The sequence below is a fragment of the Lagenorhynchus albirostris genome, chromosome 2 (assembly GCF_949774975.1).
Source record: "Lagenorhynchus albirostris chromosome 2, mLagAlb1.1, whole genome shotgun sequence".
In the NCBI taxonomy this organism is placed as follows: domain Eukaryota; kingdom Metazoa; phylum Chordata; class Mammalia; order Artiodactyla; family Delphinidae; genus Lagenorhynchus; species Lagenorhynchus albirostris.
The window spans coordinates 2,223,237-2,243,533 of NC_083096.1; the positions used below are offsets into that span (position 1 = coordinate 2,223,237).

Sequence of the window (20,297 nt, forward strand, 5' to 3'; positions counted from 1 at the left end):
TCCCACTCCACTGAGTGTCTTGAGTTCGAAGCCAGCAATACTCGGGGTGGGGGGGGGATCTGATAATATTAGAATCACTATTAGTAATTATTATTAATAAAGCATCCTATTATTTTAAAATATGGTCCTTAAAGAACAAAGTTAATTTCTCTGAAAGGTTTTAGTTCTCAAATTTCAACACTTCCCTTGGAAGGAATAAGTTACCCAGGATTTTCATTCCAAAAGAAATAGCTTTCTTTCTCAAAGTGAAATCTTCCATTTTGTATACTGGAAGCTGTGATTTCTATTTAGCCATTAGAATTAGAGATTAAGTATTAATAAGTTTGAAAGAAGAATTTACAAACTTTTTAGGTAAAGTTAACTACAGAACACTGATAATTCTAGAAAATGGGAGGGAAACATTGAAGAATTTCCTGGGGAAAACATTCTCCAGGGAGCAGGTGGCAACCCAGCTATTCCACATTGCTACAATGTCATCATTATCGGGGCCCCAGCAGCCTACAAAGGGGACCGGCTGTTTACTGTGTGACTTTGGTCTGATTTGGGGATGTATGGTAGATGAACTAAAAGGAACTGGCTTCAGCTCGCTTCCTCTGACATATTTCAAAATATCAAAGGTGATAATGGTACCTTGGGTTAGTAGATCAAAGATTTCAAACTATGTCTCGGTGCTGAATTAAGAGAGCAGTTTCCGCTATCACAGGGAAGATCTTTTTCATAGAATCTGTACACCAGAGGTTATATTCGGGGAAGAGGAATTTCCCAATAAGGGGCCTTCACTTATATGACTTTTGCTGAATGTCAATAGAGAGGCTTTGGATAATAATTATTGGTACCATGGGCCAGGTGCTGTGCTAAGTTCATAATAATGACTGCATTTAACCCTCACAATAGTGCTTTTAGGGAGAACGTTACTATTTCGGTTTTACCGATGGGGAAACAGGAGAGCTAAGGTGCCTAGGCATCTGGATTCAAGCCTGCAGCCTTTCCCACCTTGGTAGTAATAAGCTGGTTAGGAACGCCTCCCCCTTCCCCTCTTCCAACGTCAGGACCCAAATCCTAAGACTTCCTTCCCAGTGGGTGTAGATGGATAACAACAGGTCTGGGATTAGAAAACCTAGCTGGGGTCATAGGCTCTCAGACTCTGAGCTGTGTGGCCTTGGGTACGTCAGCCACAGTCTCTGAACCTAGCCACGTTCTATCATGACTCTAACTTGTTATGTTATATGTAAATAGTACTTTCTAAATAAAAAAGTTCTACACGGTAGTAGCAAGCATTGGAGGGAAGAGGGAGGGGGAGTTGTTTAATGCGGCGGTCCCCAACCTTTCTGGCACCAGGGACGGGTTTCGTGGAAGACAATTTTTCCACGGATGCAGCGGGGTGGGTAGTTGGTGGTCCAGGCGGTAATGTGAGCGATGGGAAGGGCAGGTTAAGCTTCACTCGCTCGCGGCCGCTCACCTCCTGCTGTGTGTGTGGCCCGGTTCCTAACAGGTTTGGTCCTCAGCCCAGGGGTTGGGGACCCCTGGTTCAATGGGAACAGAGTTTCAATTTAGGAAATGAAAGATATTCTAGAGACGGATGGCGATGATGGTTACAAAACAACGCGAATGTACTTAATGCCGCTGAACCGAACACTCAAAAATGGTTAAAATGGTAGGTTTCATGTTACGTCTATTTTACCACAATTTTAAAAAAATTTAAAATGAGAAAAAAAAATCTGTACCTTAAAAAAAATCCTGCAGAGATGATAGTAATACTAATATAATCACTATTTTCTCTTAGGACAAAGAGTAGAGAGAAAGGGTTATTTCAGGTATGCTATCAGTGCTTATATATTACTGAGACAGGACAAAACTATACACACCTTGAATGTGCTCATTCCCCTCTAGGGACTAGGCAGAACTGTCCAATTTGAGGTCAGTGTTGCCACTCTGGCCACACTCCTGCCTTTATGGATGGCTCCTCCACCCCCCACCCCACTGCCCCCGACCCCGGGGCAAAGCTGGGGGAATCTAAGCGTGATGAATGTGCCGGGTGCCTTCTTCCAAAGCCGGGACACCCAGGACCTGGCATGCGCTGCAGAGCCCCCCAGAATGTAAGAAAAGGCAACGAGCATTCCTTGCTTTCCTGAGAAATTACTTGTATGCAACACAATGATGACATTTTTGGATTTAGTGAAGAAATTTGGCCAAGAAATATCTTGATCTAATTTTGAAATAATGCAACAGCGGTAATTCAGTCAGTATTGAAATCCACGTCTGTGCTCTTTTCCTGTGTGTGGAGTCCAAAACTTTCAGTTCAGACCTTGACCCTGTGGGACTACGCACGAGTCACTTGACCTCTGTTCAGCTCAATTTCCTCATCCAGGAGGGAGAAGTGGTTGGACTTGGCCACAGTGCGGGTTCTTTTCAGGGATCGGGCCGAAGTTTCTGTGAAAAGTCCAGGTAGCTCAGGGTGTGGGGTGTGTGGGAGCAGTCCCGGAGGGGGCCCCCCAGCCGGCTTCCCAATTCCTCCTGCCTCTGATGGAGGTCAGATTCGGGCCATGGGAAGGTTGAGAAAGGCCTTTTCATTGACAAGACAGGACTGGTGAGACGGGCATGTGTGTGGCATATGCAGTGATTCAGAGGGAGGGAGAAAAAGGGAAGGAAGGAGGGAAGGAAGGAGGGAGGGAGGGAGGGAAGGAAGGAAGGAAGGAAGGAGGGAAGGAAGGAGGGAAGGGGGTGGCTGGGCAGCCATGACCGGTGCATCAGGCAGTGCAGTCCTGCATGTGCCTTTTCTGGAAGGGTGTCTGCAGCGTCCAGGTGAACTTCTGTACCACGTGGGGCGCTTCCTTCTGTGGTATCCGCTCAGATACCACCGAATGCAATGGTTTTGCATATAGTAGGCACTCAGTATGTTTTGTCATTGAATGCTTCAAAGCAATGAAGGGCCTTCATCTTTTATATTTGCTCTTGGTTCCTGGCTTGAATTGGTCTGTCTTAACCAAATATTACCCAGAACTCAAGACTGGATTTTATCAGTCAACTAGAAAGAAGGCATCCGAATGACTTGGCTGTGAGTCACGGATTGGCTCCATTCTAGAATGACCCTGAGGCCTGGGGGGTCCGGAGCTAACTCATATGCAGGACCTGAACTGACCACGTTAACCAGCTAACCTCTTCTGAGTCAAGGCTAGGACAGCCGCTTTATGTTATTATTTTTTCTTTTTTCTTTTTGCGGTACGCGGGCCGCTCACTGTTGTGGCCTCTCCCGTTGCGGAGCACAGGCTCCGGATGCGCAGGCTCAGCGGCCATGGCTCACGGGCCCAGCCGCTCCGCGGCATGTGGGATCTTCCCGGACCGGGGCACGAACCCGCGTCCCCTGCATCGGCAGGTGGACTCTCAACCACTGCGCCACCAGGGAAGCCCCCGCTTTACTTTTTACTTTTTGCTTTTGGCCGCGTGGCATGTGGGATCTTAGTTCCCTGACCAGGGATTGAACCCGCGCCCCCTGCATTGGAAGGGCAGAGTCTTAACCACTGGACCACTAGAGAAGTCCCTAAGACAGCCACTTTATTCTGGGATTTTAACAGAGCAGCTGGCAGTACTGAGGCAGGAAAAACATCAGGTAGTACATTCAGCATTCTCATTCACTCTCCTCGTAGGTTATTCCCAGTTTTCTAGGCCAATACAACTCTGAAAAATCATCTCCCTTAATAGCAGTAGTTAGCAAAATGACGATATTAGTATGAACAACTGAAAAATAATAAATATCTTTAGGTATAAGCTATTCAGAAATATGCCTAAATAAATGCTATTTGGGCAATTATATTCTTATGCCAGCAGATAACAAATGATAATCACTTCTTCCATGGCTGTAAATTCGTATCGATTCACTTCAAACTTAGAACTCCAAAATGAATGATATCTGGTCATTGCTAAACTGCTTTGCTCACTGAAAGAAAAAAAAAATCCACACAACACCTATTACACTGCATTTAATTAAGACAAGCATTAACTTTATGTGCCATTATTTGCTTCTGTGAAATCTCTATGGTGTAAATATTGAACGGCGGTATCCCTTGAATGCTAATCAATCCTTTCTGAATTTCAAATGATTACATAAATTTTAGGAAATGCTTATCTGCCAGCATTACCCTCTGCTACATATATATCAGCCAGGCATTAATATGGAGATCAGTGTGGTTATTTGACAAGTGTCTAGTGAGTGGTTTTCTAAATTAGAGTATCATATACGGAAAAGGAAAAACCGAGATTGAATGCTAATTCTAAGAAGAACCCAGGGAGCTCTCTTTCGCTTATCTGTTTCATGAGGAACAATTTAACCAATGCACCTGGGTAAAGATGTGAGGGGAATGTATCCATCACTAGACTTTGCAGGCCAGTTGGTGACAGCGTGTGTGCGTGTGTGCGTGCACGTGTGAGGGTTTGCACGGTGAAGTGTAGAAAGGCTACAATAAAGCAAATCTTGTGACCAGCCTCAGGAAGGACAATTACCACATCATGGGAAGGTTGGTTTTTGCTGTTTCCATCTTTTATGCAGATACTTTGTAAGCAGCGTTTTATGACACGTGGACGGTTGTGCTTGTTTCAGAATGGAATTAATACAGTATTCAGATATACATGGTGATGCACAAATACAAATGTTTGCTAGTGTTCCAGCCTCAGAAGCTTTTCCAGCGCTTCTGGAGGGAGGCTGTGAGCTGAGGATGGGAATGGGCCCTCAAACGCGTCCTGGCTTGGCCGTGGGTTTGCTCCACAGCGGTCCATACACTTTTCTGATTGACAAAGTGATCAGTTCATTCTGCTTTAGGCACTGCAAACACAGTGTTTAATCACTGTGATCAAATCTGTCTGTTGGATTTGGAAACCTCTTTCATGAACTGGATTTAACGTTGCGAAAAAGCAAAGGGGCATTCCAGTTTCCCTTTGCTCCTGTTTTCTTAGATTTGTGTTTTCTTCCCCCCACTGCCCCCGTCCACCACCCCTTCCAACTCAACAGGGGCACACAGTTCGATGGCAAAAAAACCCTCAGACCCAACAAGTTGCTGGACCTCTTCTGGAGAGGTGGGCAAAACCAGCAGCCTCTTCCGTAACCCCTGGCACTCCCTTCTCCGAGAGCGCTCGTCGCTATTTCCAGGCTAGTCTAGAAGTGCCGGGGGACGGAGCACGGCGTCTCTACTGTGTCCACGTGTGCGCCCCTGCCAGGGATGCCCAGCTAGGGGAGGGCGGGGCGCCCGGGCACAGCCAGGGCAGAACAACCAGACCACCCCACAACTCGCCAATCGTCAGGGGAGACTGAGAAAACTGCTTCCTCCCCCCAGGAGGCGGGGACTTACACTGATGCTGTGCTGACCTCTGGACTGGGATTGGCAATTGGAATGCAGTTTAGCAAAGAGGTTACACCTTCCTCTGCCGCCCTCCTCAGGGCTGCAAACACCCAGGGGCAAGGGAGGAAGCGGGTGTGCAAGGTGGGTGAAGTCTTCTCTTATTATAGGAGAGCACGCGCCATCTGTGCTGGTAGCTTCAAGGTGGCCTTTCTCATCCAGCAGCAAAAGAACCGAGTCCGCCCTTAAGGGGGCCAGGATTGAACTGCTATGGTCTCCAGGCCTGTAACACAGGAGCCTTTTGTGTGCGTACTTAAGGACGGAATGTTTGCTATTCCTGCAAGCCCTGTGGCCTCTGGTTAATGAGATGTGAGGGCAATAGCTGCTCTGCAATTCTTGGCCCGTTAGAAAGCCTTCACGTTTCAACTGAAATCTACAGGTATAAGTAATCTGGTCCTGACAGTGATGAGAGTTCCCTTATGTGACAGAAATTCTAAGCTCTGCACAGAGGCCCTGACTACATGCGGGTCACCTCCCTACTGGCATGTTGCTTGGCCTTCTGCTCTGTGGGGAGCTCTTTTAATGCGTCTTGGCCACGTTCTGACCTTGAAAGCCAGGAGGAGAAATGACATATGTAGGAAAAGAAAACAAAGATAGACCTATATTTAAAGCCCCAAGCAGAAGAATTACTGGACAAAATTCAAACAAGAAAAAAATACCTATCCTATCAAAAACTAAGCCCTTTGGAAAACCAATGACTGAAAATACATTTCCTTAACCCCAAAGACTACGAACTTACCATCCACATTCTCCAGCTAGAAAACACGGTGCACTTTTATTTACTATTAACAATGTCAACATCATATTGCAAGAGTCAGGGTGGACCCTTTAGCAAAGCGGAAGGTTGTACCTGAAGATAGAATTTACTAATTCTTCCCCTCCCCACCAAGGAGCTGCATGCCCTGAACCTCCCAGACACCTATGGTTCCTCTTTTTTCTATTTTAGGGTTTTTAATGCTGAAGACCACCAAAAGGGGAAGCAGACAATGAGCGTGAAGTTATTTACTTTGGCTAATTTTCTCCTTTGAACATCAGAGTTCAAATGGATAGAAAGTAGACATACAAGTAATGAAAGCTTATGGTCATGCCGCTTTCCTAATGCATAGTGAGTGGTCCAAAGAAAACGACGAACCTAAGAGGCGACAACAAAATCACAAGGAGGGATTCTCCGAGAGGGAGGTACCAAGGCTCTAAGGCAAATGCTTTCAACAAGCTTGCTGAAATCCTGAACCCAGAGTCCATACAGACATACAAACACACACATGCAAACAACTCACATTTAGAAACCAAGGGAAGTAAAAAGCTTCACAATTATTTAGTATATTCAGTAAAAATTGGAAATTCATGTAAAGCAGTTCCCTGCTTTTACCCAGGAGAGGCTGGTTTTCTTTTTGGTCCATATTCCTCAGATGATGGTCCCAATTCCCTACATCATTCTGTCTGTATAGATGCTGCCTTAGGATGTAGGGAGCTTTTTAAAAATATTGATTGATGAGCTCATATGTCCCTGAAGAGGACAGTGTGCTGTAGCAGAGAAAACACGGACTGGAATTTGGGGTTGTTAGTTCCAGACCTGGCTCTGAGCCTAAAATGTTGGGGGTAAATCACCTAGTTTTTTTATTTCAAATGCAAAATCGAAGGGAGAGAGTAAATGATTTACCCGCTTGAAGTATTTTATTATTAACACTACAGAAGAAAAGCCTTCCTGCTCCCTCCTTCTGCAGCTCACTTTGATATCTGACCTGCTTAGTGTCACAATTCCAACAGAATGTAAATACTGATCATCAGTCCTTAATTCCATTAATTATTTTATTCCCAAAGGGAAAGATTCTGTTTAGTCTCTACTTTCCTTATAAGAATTCCCTTCACAATGTGAACACATATCATTATTTTCTAAAATTAAAAGATGTCAAATTGTCTAATACGTTTTATAGGATCTATTTTCTAGTCTCCCTTTCTTCAAATTCTGTGCATTTTTTAAACTAATTTTTCCAGTTCCCATTACTTTTTTTTTTTAACCTAGAAGTTGGAAGGAAAAGCTTTCTTGCACTTATGAATGCAATAAATACTTCTTAAAAACCTACTATGTGTCAGAGGGTAGGCCAGGAGCAGAATGCAAACTGGTAATAGAAATAATGTAATTTTGCAACATGGATGGACCTAGAGATTATCCTACTAAGTGAAGTTAAATCAGACAGAGAAAGACGAATATCATATGATATCACTTATATGTGGAATCTAAAAAAAAAATGATACAAATGAACTTACTTAAAAAACAGAAAAAGACTCACGGACAGAGAAAACAAACTTATGGTTACCAACGGGGAAAGGGGTGGGGAGGGATAAATGAGGAGTTTGGGATTAACATATAAGCACTACTATATATAAAATAGGTAACCAGGAAGGACCTACTGTATAGCACAGGGAACTATACTCAATATCTTGTAATAACCTATAATGTTCAAAAATCTAAAAAAGAATACATACACACACACACAAAACTGAATCACTTTGCTGTATACCTGAAACACTGTCAACCAACTATATTTCAATTAAAAAAACAGAAAACAGCTGTTAGAGAGTTCTTTGGAAAAACTAGTCTCCGAAACTAACCTGCACTTGGATAGGACTTTGCAGTTTAACCACTTCCCATTACAGATCACGAGCTACTTTGGTAAAGGCTTTGCTTTGAGTTTAAAACTAAGTAAATCTAACCGGATCACTCCGCTGCACACCTGAAACTAACACAACCCTGGAAATCAACTAACTATATTCCAATATAAAATAAACATTAAATAAAGTATCTGCTTAAAAAAAAAACTAAGGGCTTCCCTGGTGGCGCAGTGGTTGAGAGTCCGCCTGCCGATGCAGGAGACGCGGGTTCGTGCCGGGGTCCGGGAAGATCCCACATGCCGCGGAGCGGCTGGGCCCGTGAGCCATGGCCACTGAGCCTGCGCGTCCGGAGCCTGTGCTCCGCAACGGGAGAGGCCACAGCAGTGAGAGGCCCGCGTACCGCAAAAAAAAAAAAAAAAAACAAAAACGAAGTAACTCTACTGATGCCTCTATTTTATTAGCAACATTTCCTAAGCCCCTCCGGTGTACTGAGCAATGTGCTAGAAATCTGGGATGTAGAGAAACATAAAGGACAATTTCTAACCCCCATCTCCTTTTTACCCTGGGGAAATCCTCTCAAAGAGAATCAACAATCTCTTTAACTCAGCTGAGTAAGAAAAAGTGCTTTCAGAAATACTGGCTGACCAGAGAAGAGAATAACTCACCACGAGTCAAGGGCACTCATCAGGGGAAACAGGATGCAATAGGCCTCTACTTTCTCCTGCCACCTGGGATCGAACGAGAGTCCAGCAGCGTCTAGCCACGGAGCCTCAAGGCTGAGGAAATCCCAAGCCAGAGTAACCTCTTAGCCGGCACATTCTGGTCACTTGCTGCTCTGAGCACTTAGGCCACATGCGTATTCCTGATGGGCTCGACCATGGAATGACATCATTCAGGAAGCTGCAGTTAAAGACCAGGTGACTGCTTCCCAGCTCTGCATTTGTTTTCAGGAGATACAGTGAATGGGAATTCTACTGGTCTTTGGAATGCCTGCGATATTCACAGTATTTGGGGATCACCCACACACCTCTTCCTCTATGAGATTTATTTCTGCCCTGGTTGGTGACAGCATAGTTCATCAAGTCACTTTGATTCCTTTTTAAAAGGTGGGAGTACAAACCAATAAATAAACAAAAATTTTATTTTGGCCTCTCTTGGGTCGTCAATATTAACTGGCCAACTTAGAATTATCTCCATGGATGCAAATTACCTCACAGTTAGGTGAGAAAAAGGGTCAGGGGGAGGGGGGAGTAATAGGATTTTAAGAAAACATTCCAACCAACAAAGACTGGGCCTCCAGAGTCTGCTATATCACACACAGAGAAATATCCTGGGAGATGGGCATTTTTCACTTTTTTCCCTTTTTTTTCAACCAGCTTACCCAATTGATGTCTGCTCACGGATACTATTTGAGGAGGAAAAAAATCAGGCAGCAGAGTGGAAGAATTTTGGTCAACTGTACTTTTTACTTTAGTCCTGTCATTAAGCTTTTCATGAAATCAGGACCCAGCTTCAGTGAAGGATGAATTTTGGAAGGAAGGTGGTTGGACCTCAACTAATCAGCTGCCGTTCCTATAGAGTTTCCTATTCTGGTTGAAGCACCCAGGACCCTGAGACGCATCCCAGCTGTTTCCTCCGAACCCCATCACATCCCATGGTCTGCACCCTGTAACGTGTCCACACCCCATCTCACTCCTGTCTCCAAGGGCGTTAAAGCCACTCGGAACACAGTTTCTAGTCCCTTTCCCACACGACTACCAGGAAGGCAAATCAACTTCAGCGACGCACTTCATCCCCCTTTAAAGAATCCTGCCGTCTGGCTAGACTTTTTGCAGGATGAAGACCGTGGTACCCAGTTTTGGTCACAGCCGTATCTCGGTGGCTGTTCACAGGAAGTGCTCAGTAACTGCGGAGTGTCTCTCACCTGCCTCTCCAGCACATCTGCCGTTTCCCTCAAGCCACACTGGTCTCCCAAGAGTCCCGAGACCTTGAACTCATCTTGACCTCTTGCCTCCGTGCTTTTGCCCCAGGTATCCATGAGGCTTAGGAGACTGTACCTGCACGCACTCACACCTACTGTCTCACCACGTCCATCAGGAAACCCTGCTTCACCTTTCACCAAGAGCACACGGTCTCTCCCCACACAGCCCCTGGCCTTGGATCAGTCCACAGAAGCCTCGTTTTCCTCCAGGATCCCAGAGGCTCAAGGCTGGGCTGGGATCAGAACACAGCAGGTTTCAGACTCAGGGGCACAGAGTCAGCTTTTGAGGGAGGCCCTGGTATGATTTCACTCCCATCACAGGTAAAACAGGCTTTTGGAGGCTGGCCTGGGTACCCAAAGGTTAATTATCCACATCCCTCAATGAAGTTCTTGTCCCCCAAAGATTGATTATTCATTGTTTCTATGGGGGAGAAAAGCTTTCCATTCTCAAATTGGAAACCACCTGAACTTTACTGCCAGTTACTTTATTCTTGCTTCTTTAAAAATAAACTCTTTGGGCTTCCCTGGTGGCGAAGTGGTTGAGAGTCCGCCTGCCGATGCAGGGGACACGGGTTCGTGCCCCGGTCCGGGAAGACCCCACATGCTGCAGAGCGGCTGGGCCTGTGAGCCATGGCCGCTGAGCCTGTGCTCCACGGCGGGAGAGGCCACAGCAGTGAGAGGCCCGCATACCGCAAAAAAATAATAATAAAAAATAAACTCTTGGCCAAACCTGATTTACCTCTGATCGATCGGAAAGCCATGCTGTCCTTTCCTCCTTAAACAACAAACAGACATAGTTTTAAGGGACATTCAACTAGTTATTCCCTGGTGCCCAGGATCCTGAAACAGTTAACACCCTTATTAAAACCAGAGAGTTCTGTGTGGTTGAGGTTCTGGTAAACACACAACCCAACTGTTCAGGAAGATGATCTGTGAGGTTCGAGTGCCGAGAGCACTTCAGGAACACCCCAACCCCATCCTGACTACCCATCCCTAGTGTTTGGCAGAGATATAATAATTTTGAAAAATAATGAAGAAACGATAAAAGGGATGAAAGCTAAACACGGCTGATGGTTAATCTCTACATCTTCCAATGTCATGCAGTTCTTCAACTAATTTAAAATACCACTGAAGTGAGATGAATCTCTTTAAATATTTTATCAACAAGACGCTATAAGATTTCTTACACACACATTACCACACTTTTCATTTAATTACTGATCAAATGTACGAGTTGAAAAGACGAAGATCTTGCCATAAACCAGAATAATTTGTGAGATGACAGCAAGCAGGCCTATGCTATCTTCCTCTTGATTTTTTAAAAAACTGTTCTTGAGTAAAACACGTAGACTTAGTTAAATAGAACTTTCCTATTTCTTGTGGTTAACACAGAAACCATACAGGACCCAGTGCTGGCATGGTAAACCTTTGAACACTACATCTATGAAATTCTGTTGTCTTTTTAAATTTTCAGTAACATTTCTTTTTGCTATATTTATCACATTTTCCAAAATATGAAAATGTTCCTTTCCTTTTAAATGTTGACTACATGTGAAAAATTAACTCTGGTTCTATTACTTCAAACTATCCCTTTATTAGCAACAGTTGTGCAGTGCTGTCAAGAGGCATTTTAAAACGAAAGTACCAAATTTGGAGTGTAGACACATCTGTTTTACTTTGCAGTATGTTTTATTGTTTTATTTCTAAGGATATGAATTCACAACTATCTTATAACTGAAGACTAAAGAAAAAACATATGTTGGTAAATCTGATTTCTGCATTTTTTTCATTCAAGGGGAGTTGCCCCCCCTCAGCTGTCTGCCAATAAGTAATAAATGGACTTGGCAAAAAGTTTATTTAAGTTGGCTTTATTAAGCCAACAAAATACAGAAATCAAGTACGGGACAGGCAGAAAACTCTGTTCCTTTGAAGTCGCTAAAAATCCATCTCCTTAATCCTTTTTTTATTCCAAGAACTGGTGATTTTTCTCAACTGACTCACTGGGAGCCTTGATTTAGCTAATCTGTCTTGCTTAGTTATCTTTCTTCTCCAAAGCTTTCCTAAAGAAGCCTCCTTTCCCCCTGACAACCATCATCTTTTATGCTTGCATAGTGGTGCATCTGGTTATAAACATTCTCTAGTTAATCCTGATAGAGATTTAGGAAACAGGTTTTTAATGACCAACCATATTTTACAAAACAAAAACAGCAGGAGCTTGCAAGCTGAAACAAAGGGTGCAGAGAAACGACCGACAGCAGAAAGGTGGCCAAAATGTGACACCTTGCGTCTTTCCTAACCCTCTGTCGTGGCGTCACCCACTCATTATACCCATCAGGGAAGAACACTCAGGACTCCAGTCACAACTCCTCCCCCATACGCCAAACCACCCACTACAGGGCTATGACTCGGCCAGGAACACACACAGGAAAACGTAACTGAGCTGGAAGATTTCACGATTAGAAAAGAAGGTCATTATCTTGCAAGAACAAAAACATGGATGAACCTCAAGACACTTGAAGGTCAGTATCATTTAGTCATTTTTATGAGGAAAGGATTCCTTACCTAAACTAAAGAGCACCAAGAATTTCAGACACACGAACTCTCGTTGGTCAAACTGTAGAGAACGAAGCTTTGCCACCAGCTCCTGTGCGTGACTCATGAGGTTGTTGAGTGTGGCCCCCGCTTGTGAGGCTATGATGGAATAGTCCACCTGCAACACAGGATCAGTTTAGGGGGTTTTCAGAACCGGAAATTCTATATTTATTTATTATTTACATTAAAATGGATATATGTCTATACACATATATTAAAAATATGTATACATATATATTTCCCTTGAGACTTTTAAGCACTGTGGGTAAAATCAGGTTGCAGTGTAGATTCATAACACAGGGGACTTTCCCCACGAAAACAGTTTGAGACACATTCTATTATTATAAACTGTATCATAATCATCCTGATCCACCTAATCATTTTGATAAGCTTGTAGGAAGCAGGTCTTGACTGCCTCAACGGTACACGCGGATACCTTTATCTTTTTTCCTACTGCGAAGTGGCGTCATCACCTAAGAAGAAAATTGTTAGCTCATGAGTAAGTTTAGAGAAAAATATACTGTCCATAAAACGTGAATCCAGGGTGGCATTCTATAGGCACATGCAGTTAATTAACGAGGCAAGTGAAGGCAGAGATATGTTTCTAATTTTATTAAGAGACTTCATTTTAAAGTAATCATTGCTCAAGACCGCATGCTTACGGAGGATGAGAGAATCACATTTAGATTACTCTTTGATTTGCTGTTTCCTCAAAAGCTACAAAGACTAGCTACTTGCCTATGATTGTCAATACATTCCTCTCTAATGACAGCAGTGATCTTATTTATGAGAAGAATAATGTCTTGATTCAGACAACAAAAAAGGTGTATTTCCCTCTTCATTGAAACAAACAAAAAAAGGGGCTGCAATGCATCCATCTCAGATTATTCACGGGGACACTGAAAGTTCAATTTACAATAATAAGTTAAAATGTAGGGGTGGCTATCAATGGCAGAACTGGCTCTGCGGCTGCAATTACAGCATAATGGGAAAGCCCAGTTGGTACCTGACGCTCCCATCCTTTTTTTTTTTTTTTTCTCTTCTTTTACTGGCGAGCTCTCAGGCAACCAGATACTCTTTTAGGTGCATTTAATATTTGCAGCGGCAGCAAATTTGTCTGGGAGGCAAGCCCTCATCTGCCACTCACCCGGAGCAGACTGTATTAAATTTTTATATTTATTGACATTTCATTACCATAATTGACTGCACTTGCTTCTCTAGGAGAAGGCACAGGGCTGCCTCCTAAGCAGGAGAATGAGTCCCTTGAGGAGAATTTGCAATTAAAAACAAGGAAGGATGGATTTTTTTTTTTATTGTGTAAATATGATGAGTTGAATTTTCAGCTTTAACTTGAGAATACTGGGTGTACAGAAACCTTTTTTTGAGAGTGAGAAAAATTATGAGTCAGTGGAAAGACGGCCCCCCCAGAGGTGTCAATCAGTTTATAGAGCGTCAACTGCACGTGAAAAAGCCCCAGTCTGTACGTGTCCTGGGGAGGCCCCCGCATCACCACCGCACTGTCCTACTCGCCTGGTCCAGGTGCCCGCATCTCCCCACTAAATTCAAACATCAACTGTCCTAAGCGCGCCTGTGGTTTCTGTTGCAGATTGTGTGAAAGGAAGGGCCAGCACACAGGCAGCCTGAACCATGAGCCGGAAGCAGAGGATGTCACGGACCACGTGAGGGTCACCTGCCTGGCACTCCCAGGGATGTCCCAACCATCACTGTACCAGCTCTCTTACAGGAGAACTTTCTACTCCAAGGATGTTCTTCTTACTTAACAGGGGTGGCTGAGCTCTGAGTCCCTTAGAAACCGTACATGGTCTAACTACTCCACAGGATAGCAATATAAATCCTATAGGGGCAACTGGGGTAGAATTGGGAATGGCAGACAGGGCCAGAGGTAGAGGAAACCTGGGACAAGACAGGAGAGGGTGTGGGCCAGTGAAGCCACTGACGAAGCAAGAGCCTTGGGTAGTCACAAGAAGGGTCCATCTTTCGTGCCCCCATCTCTCAGTGAGGCACTTGAGCTGGATAACAGTAAGGTGACACCCACTTCCATTGTTATCAAGAAATGATAGTAGTTGGGACAACACTGCCAACTTAAGCTTGGAATCAATTGCTGAGAGCACCATTGGTGTAGCTTAGAATGTACATAACACTTTTTTTTTTTTTTGGCTGCAGTGTGTGGCACGCAGTTCCCGGACGAGGGATCAAACCTGCGCCCCCTGTCGTGGAAGCGTGGAGTCCTAACCACTGGACCGCCAGGGAAGTCCATGTACGTAACACATTTTCATAAAAATCACTAGTGGATCCCTAAACCAGGAAGGTGTACTACTAAAATAAGCCAGCAATATGTTGGTATTAATTGATCTTTTATTATTAAGATGGGGTTAATTCAATTTTGCTATGTCTGTGGTTCTAACAGGTAGGCAGTAAGTTCAAATACTAGACCTTCACAGTTGCAAATGTAGTACATTGTAACTGAAAGGACTCGAAATAATTAATTTTTTTTAAAATATGGGTTAATTAAAATTTGCTATGTGTGTAACTTGAACAGGTATGAAATAAGTTCAACTATGAGAACTTCATACTTGGAAAATAACACGCTCTAATGGAAAGGGACTGAAATGGTTTCACAGGATTCTGTACTTAGTGAGAAGGACTTCAGGAAATCAATTGTGATGCCCACAACTTTATTGCTATACATTTATTTACATGCTAATTTGAAAGCCCAAACATGCTTATGAAATGGGGGCTCTGATGACATTTCTTTCAAGGATAATTTATCAAATTGCGTGGCTCTGAAGGAGGGGCAGTGATTTACTCCTGAAACAGCGCCCAGATCGGCAACTTCCTGACATTTTATTACAAACATAATTATATTTTCATTGTTGAATGCGGAGTTTGCCCTCATTTCAGGAGCAGCTGGCCTTGTCTTTCACGTACTTAGTAAAATTAATTTATCGCTCTCTTACGTGGAATCTTTGTGCCACTCAATTCAACAGAGATATTGAAGAAATACTATAAGCAGATATCCCCTTCGGATAAATTTCGCTCATCATGAAGGTAGCAACAGTTGTAGCTAAATTGCTTTTAGTTCTAATAGCTGCAATTTTTGATGACTTGTATGTTGTAAGATGCCTGTCTTTTTAATACGATACACAATAATAGAAGGTAATGAATAAGGTGCCGGGAGTCCTTTCCCTTAGGAAAATCTTACAGCGGCTGTTAATTAGCTACAATATGCAAATACTGAATCGTGATTGCACACCAACATCCTCCACTGTTGTTTTATATGTACACATACAGCCATATGTTTTGTGTGCGTGTATTTTTAAAATACTGGATAGAAACGAATTCTCGTCATAGTGATAAAATGCTCAATATTTGGAATTGATTTGGCAGTGCTTAACGTCACTGATAATCATGACTTCCTTTTGGCTCAACGAGGTTATTTAATGTACACTTACAGAAGCCAGACTGAAAGACAGAACTAACATAGCTAACTTAAGGGTTAAGTAAGAAATTCCGTGGTGTTGGCAAAACGCAAAGTCGCAATAATTGATAGTAAGGACCAGAAATGCCATCTACTCCTTGACTGTTCTTGGTTTGGAAAACCAGAGAAAGAAATGCACTTTCTCTACTTTTTACATGGTAATTACCTTTTACCCAGGGGCAGCACTTAAGGCAAAATGAAACACGGAATAAGGAGCATCTCGAAAGAGCAGGAACGGAAGTGCTCTGCGAAATAATGACACAAACCCATTTGATTTCTGGAACTCAGAGGATGAAATCAAATTAATTTGTGGGCTGAGTCTTGTTCTTCTAATGCAGCTCCCAGTCGGGTTTCGGAGGGAGGGGGTTGGGAGTCAGACCCGTGATTCAAACTCTGAAAATGGGTACACTTCTCCCAAAGACCTGAGCCACGGGATGAAAAGACTCAACAAAAATTCCCGAGATCAGGAAGTAAGCCCACTGAGGCTTGATTCTGGAAAGCCTCTCTCATGAATAGTGCAGAAAGCACAGACCAGACAGTGATGAGACCGATCCAATCCGCAAAAACTCCGAAAGAATGCTTTCCTTGAATTTGCTTGGGAACATGTGGTTTATTTATAATTCAGCAAATGATGTGGAGACAGCCTTTCATTTTCAAATATGCACTGCTGGGGCTTCACAGCACATAAACATTTATGGCCGATGTAGAAGATCACAGTGCCCGAGTCCCGAGTCCCGAAGCACCGTTCAACGCATGCCTGGAACAGCCCAATGGAGTAAACAGATCTCTGCCTTCCTTGCATCCATTTTAATAACACACCAGTTATAAAACGGGGGCTAAGAAATGGGAGGGACAGGGCTTCCCTGGTGGCGCAGTGGTTGAGAGTCCGCCTGCCGATGCAGGGGACGCGGGTTCGTGCCCCGGTCCGGGAAGATCCCACATGCCGCGGAGCGGCTGGGCCCGTGAGCCATGGCCGCTGAGCCTGCGCGTCCGGAGCCTGTGCTCCGCAACGGGAGAGGCCACAGCAGTGAGAGGCCCGCGTACCGCAAAAAAAAAAAAAAAAAAAAAGAAATGGGAGGGACAGGCCAAAATCCTGTAAAGTTGGAATTAGGCCCATTAAGTAGACTTTCTCTTCCCCCAGGTGCCCAGAAGGTCAAACGTCTCTCTTCCTTCAAACCTTTGCTCAAATCTCACCTTCTCAATAAGGCTCAACCAACCAGTCCTATTAACACTGCAACCCAAGGGTCACTCAGCAACACAACCACAGATGTACGTTGATTCTCCTTTACACAACAGTTCCTTTTTAAAAAAAATTCAATAGCACTTTGACCTCTAACATTTATTAGGATTATTGATTATTGTCAGTTTCTCCTGTGACAGTGTTAAGCTCCGTAATGGCTGGACCCTGTAGGATGTTCAGTAAATATTTGTTGACTGAACAAATATCTATTCAGAAAGGAGCGCAGGACCTCGCTGTCATTTCCTCTTTCCACCTTCCTTTTCAATAATGACTGGTTCTTACTAACTAACACTAACACTCCCTTCCCTTCTCACTTGCTTGCCATTAGGCCAAATATTTAGATGATTGATCTATGAATCGGTCTCTTCCACCAACATGATTCCAAAATAGCGAGGATTCCACCATTTCTAAGGTTTTTTTTTAAAAGGCAGACAAACAAGTGTGGTAGATTCATGCAGAAGCTTGAGGAAAAAACCCTAGGTACTAACCATTAATTTTGATTTAGCAATTGTTCTGACCCTTCAAAGCACAACTTTCAATCCCAGAAGCCTGGAAGCGGCAGGCTGTGATCACGCCAGCTTTTACAAGTTTCACCGTAATCACCCAAGCAGGAACGGAGCACACCAAGTCAGCTTTTCTAAATTATTTGCAGCCAATGTCCCTTTCAAAGCACAAAAGTGCTCCTAACCTAGTTAAATTCCTGCCATCTTGAACGTGCTTAATAAAAAGACACTTTTTTTTTTTTGGTGTCTACACTCACCTGTTGCCCAGTAACCAGAAAGATGGAGCCTTCCTTTCCGTGAACCACTTGTCGGTAAATGTGGTCGAGAATTAAGAGCTCACTCCAGCAGTTCTGAAGCAGCTTCATTTGGTCATCAACCTGTAAAAGAAATAGAAAAAAATGACACTGTAACTCAGTATTTTTTTTTTTTTGCATGATTTTTTACCTGAGAACCCACTATAAGCAAGGAAGGACCACCAAAGCACAGATGCTCAGAATTTCCATCCTTCCTCCTGAAAATCATTCTTTTCATTTGGACAAATACTTTTTAGGCCACATATAAATACTTCAACTAAATATTTATAATCAATGAGCTGCTAGGAAAAGGTACTCTATTAGATGGGTCTATCATTAGATCTATTAGCATTTGCTTGTGGGAGGTCCAGGCGCCTCAGACTGTCCTCAGTGGACCCCATTAGAATGACCCCAAATAGAGCTTCCCTGGTGGCGCAGTGGTTGGGAGTCCGCCTACCGATGCAGGGGACGCGGGTTCGTGCCCTGGTCTGGGAGGATCCCACGTGCCGCGGAGCGGCTGGGCCCGTGAGCCATGGCCGTTGGGCCTGCGCGTCCGGAGCCTGTGCTTCCGCAATGGGAGAGGCCACAACAGTGAGAGGCCCCCCAAAAATAAAAAGAATGACCCCCAATAGCCCAGGCTTGTGTAAAGGTTAATACATTGAGCCCAAGCTGAAATAGGATATGGATATTAGCAAGGCACCAAACTGTGAGGATTTATACGAGAGGCAATCGGTAGGACAGCCCGAATGACTCTTGAATTTAGAGGCACACGGCCGTTGTTTGTCATCAGTGTTCACCCGAAGTCCACGTTGTGCGAGACTTGGACTAGAACAACCACCACGCTTGGTCTTGATGTCCACCTGCACCTGCTCTATGATTTGGACAATTTTCCCACAAACCCCCTACACTTCAGTTTCCACATCTGAAACATGGGCCGAGCACAGTACCCCCCTCACAGGATGGCAGTGGGGAGTAAAACGAAGAGGAATGCATCACGGTGAGTATTTTATCCACATGGTGTCGCCCGGCCCAGGGGACCGCATTCTTTAATGACAGTAACATACCCATTTCAGGCACAGGCCACGTATCCACGGTCAAACGTGGAGGGCATGTTGATCCATTTCCATGGCTATTTGTGACGTTTCTTTTCATTTCGTAATACGTACCAGCCAAAGGTCTTGGTGTGCCCCAATACATCACACATTTATACCAACAACACCTGATATTTAGATGTCAGGTAACAGTTTTGAAGAGTTTTGCATATTGTTTTAGATTTAATTCAGAGAACCTGCCTGTGGAGTTAGCAGAACCGGCATCATTTTCTTCAATTTACATTAGGAGAAAATATGGTCTCAGAGACCTATTAACTGGTGCACCTAGAGGATTCTCTTTCTCTCTCTCAAGCTCTAGGATGTCTCCAAATTACACGGAGAGGTGACAGACTCACAGACATAAGAAACAAACTTATGGTTACCAAAAGGGAAGCAGAGAGTTGTGGGGATAAATTAGGAGTACGGGACTAACAAATATACACTAAATAAAATAGACAGGCAACAAGGATTTACTGTAATAACACAGGGAACAATCAATATTCAGTATCTTGTAATAACCTATAATGGAAAGTAATCTGAAAAAAATATATATATATAACTGAATTACTTTGCTGTACGCCTGAAACTAACACAATACTGTAAATCAACTATACCCGTATTTTTTAAAAAAAGAAAAAGAGGTGTTAGAATTTTCTAAACTGAATTAACTTAACTCACTTATAACAAATTCATCTTTAAGCAGATATTTAATGAGATTCTGGACGGTTGGGTGATTCTTAGGAAGTTTCCACTCATATATTACCAGTGATAGGAGCTTAGGGATGACTATTTCCATGAGTCTAGAAAACAAGACAGTACTGAACTTAGACTAAAGCAAGGGTTCGAGGTACAATTGTGCACTTTCCAGCTCTGAGAGCTTGGCCAAGCCGCTTAGTTCTCTAAGCCTTATCTTCCCACCTAGAAATACAAAAGATAGTTTTTGTCTTGAGGATGGAATGAATAAAGTGTGAAACAATACACTAATGAAGAAACAATGCCAAACACAAGGCTCCCAGTTGGATGGACCATATTGATCCTGTTGAGAAGGAAAAAAGGTAACTGCAGAAACTGAAGCTACAGTCAGGCTCTGTGATCAGG

The 20,297-nt window shown here is 43.6% G+C and overlaps 1 protein-coding gene across 2 annotated transcripts in view; it reads right to left on the bottom strand.

The window, feature by feature from the left end:
- The window catches only part of NR5A2 (nuclear receptor subfamily 5 group A member 2), a 117,589-nt gene that overhangs the window by 36,670 nt on the left and 60,622 nt on the right, over positions 1 to 20,297 (bottom strand). For both annotated transcript variants that reach the window (XM_060126777.1, XM_060126786.1), the window contains exons 5-6: positions 18,073 to 18,192; positions 12,544 to 12,691 (exon numbers count right to left, since the gene is read on the bottom strand). In XM_060126777.1, coding sequence (XP_059982760.1) covers positions 12,544 to 12,691; positions 18,073 to 18,192 — 268 coding nt within the window. The remainder of the gene's footprint in view (positions 1 to 12,543; positions 12,692 to 18,072; positions 18,193 to 20,297) is intronic.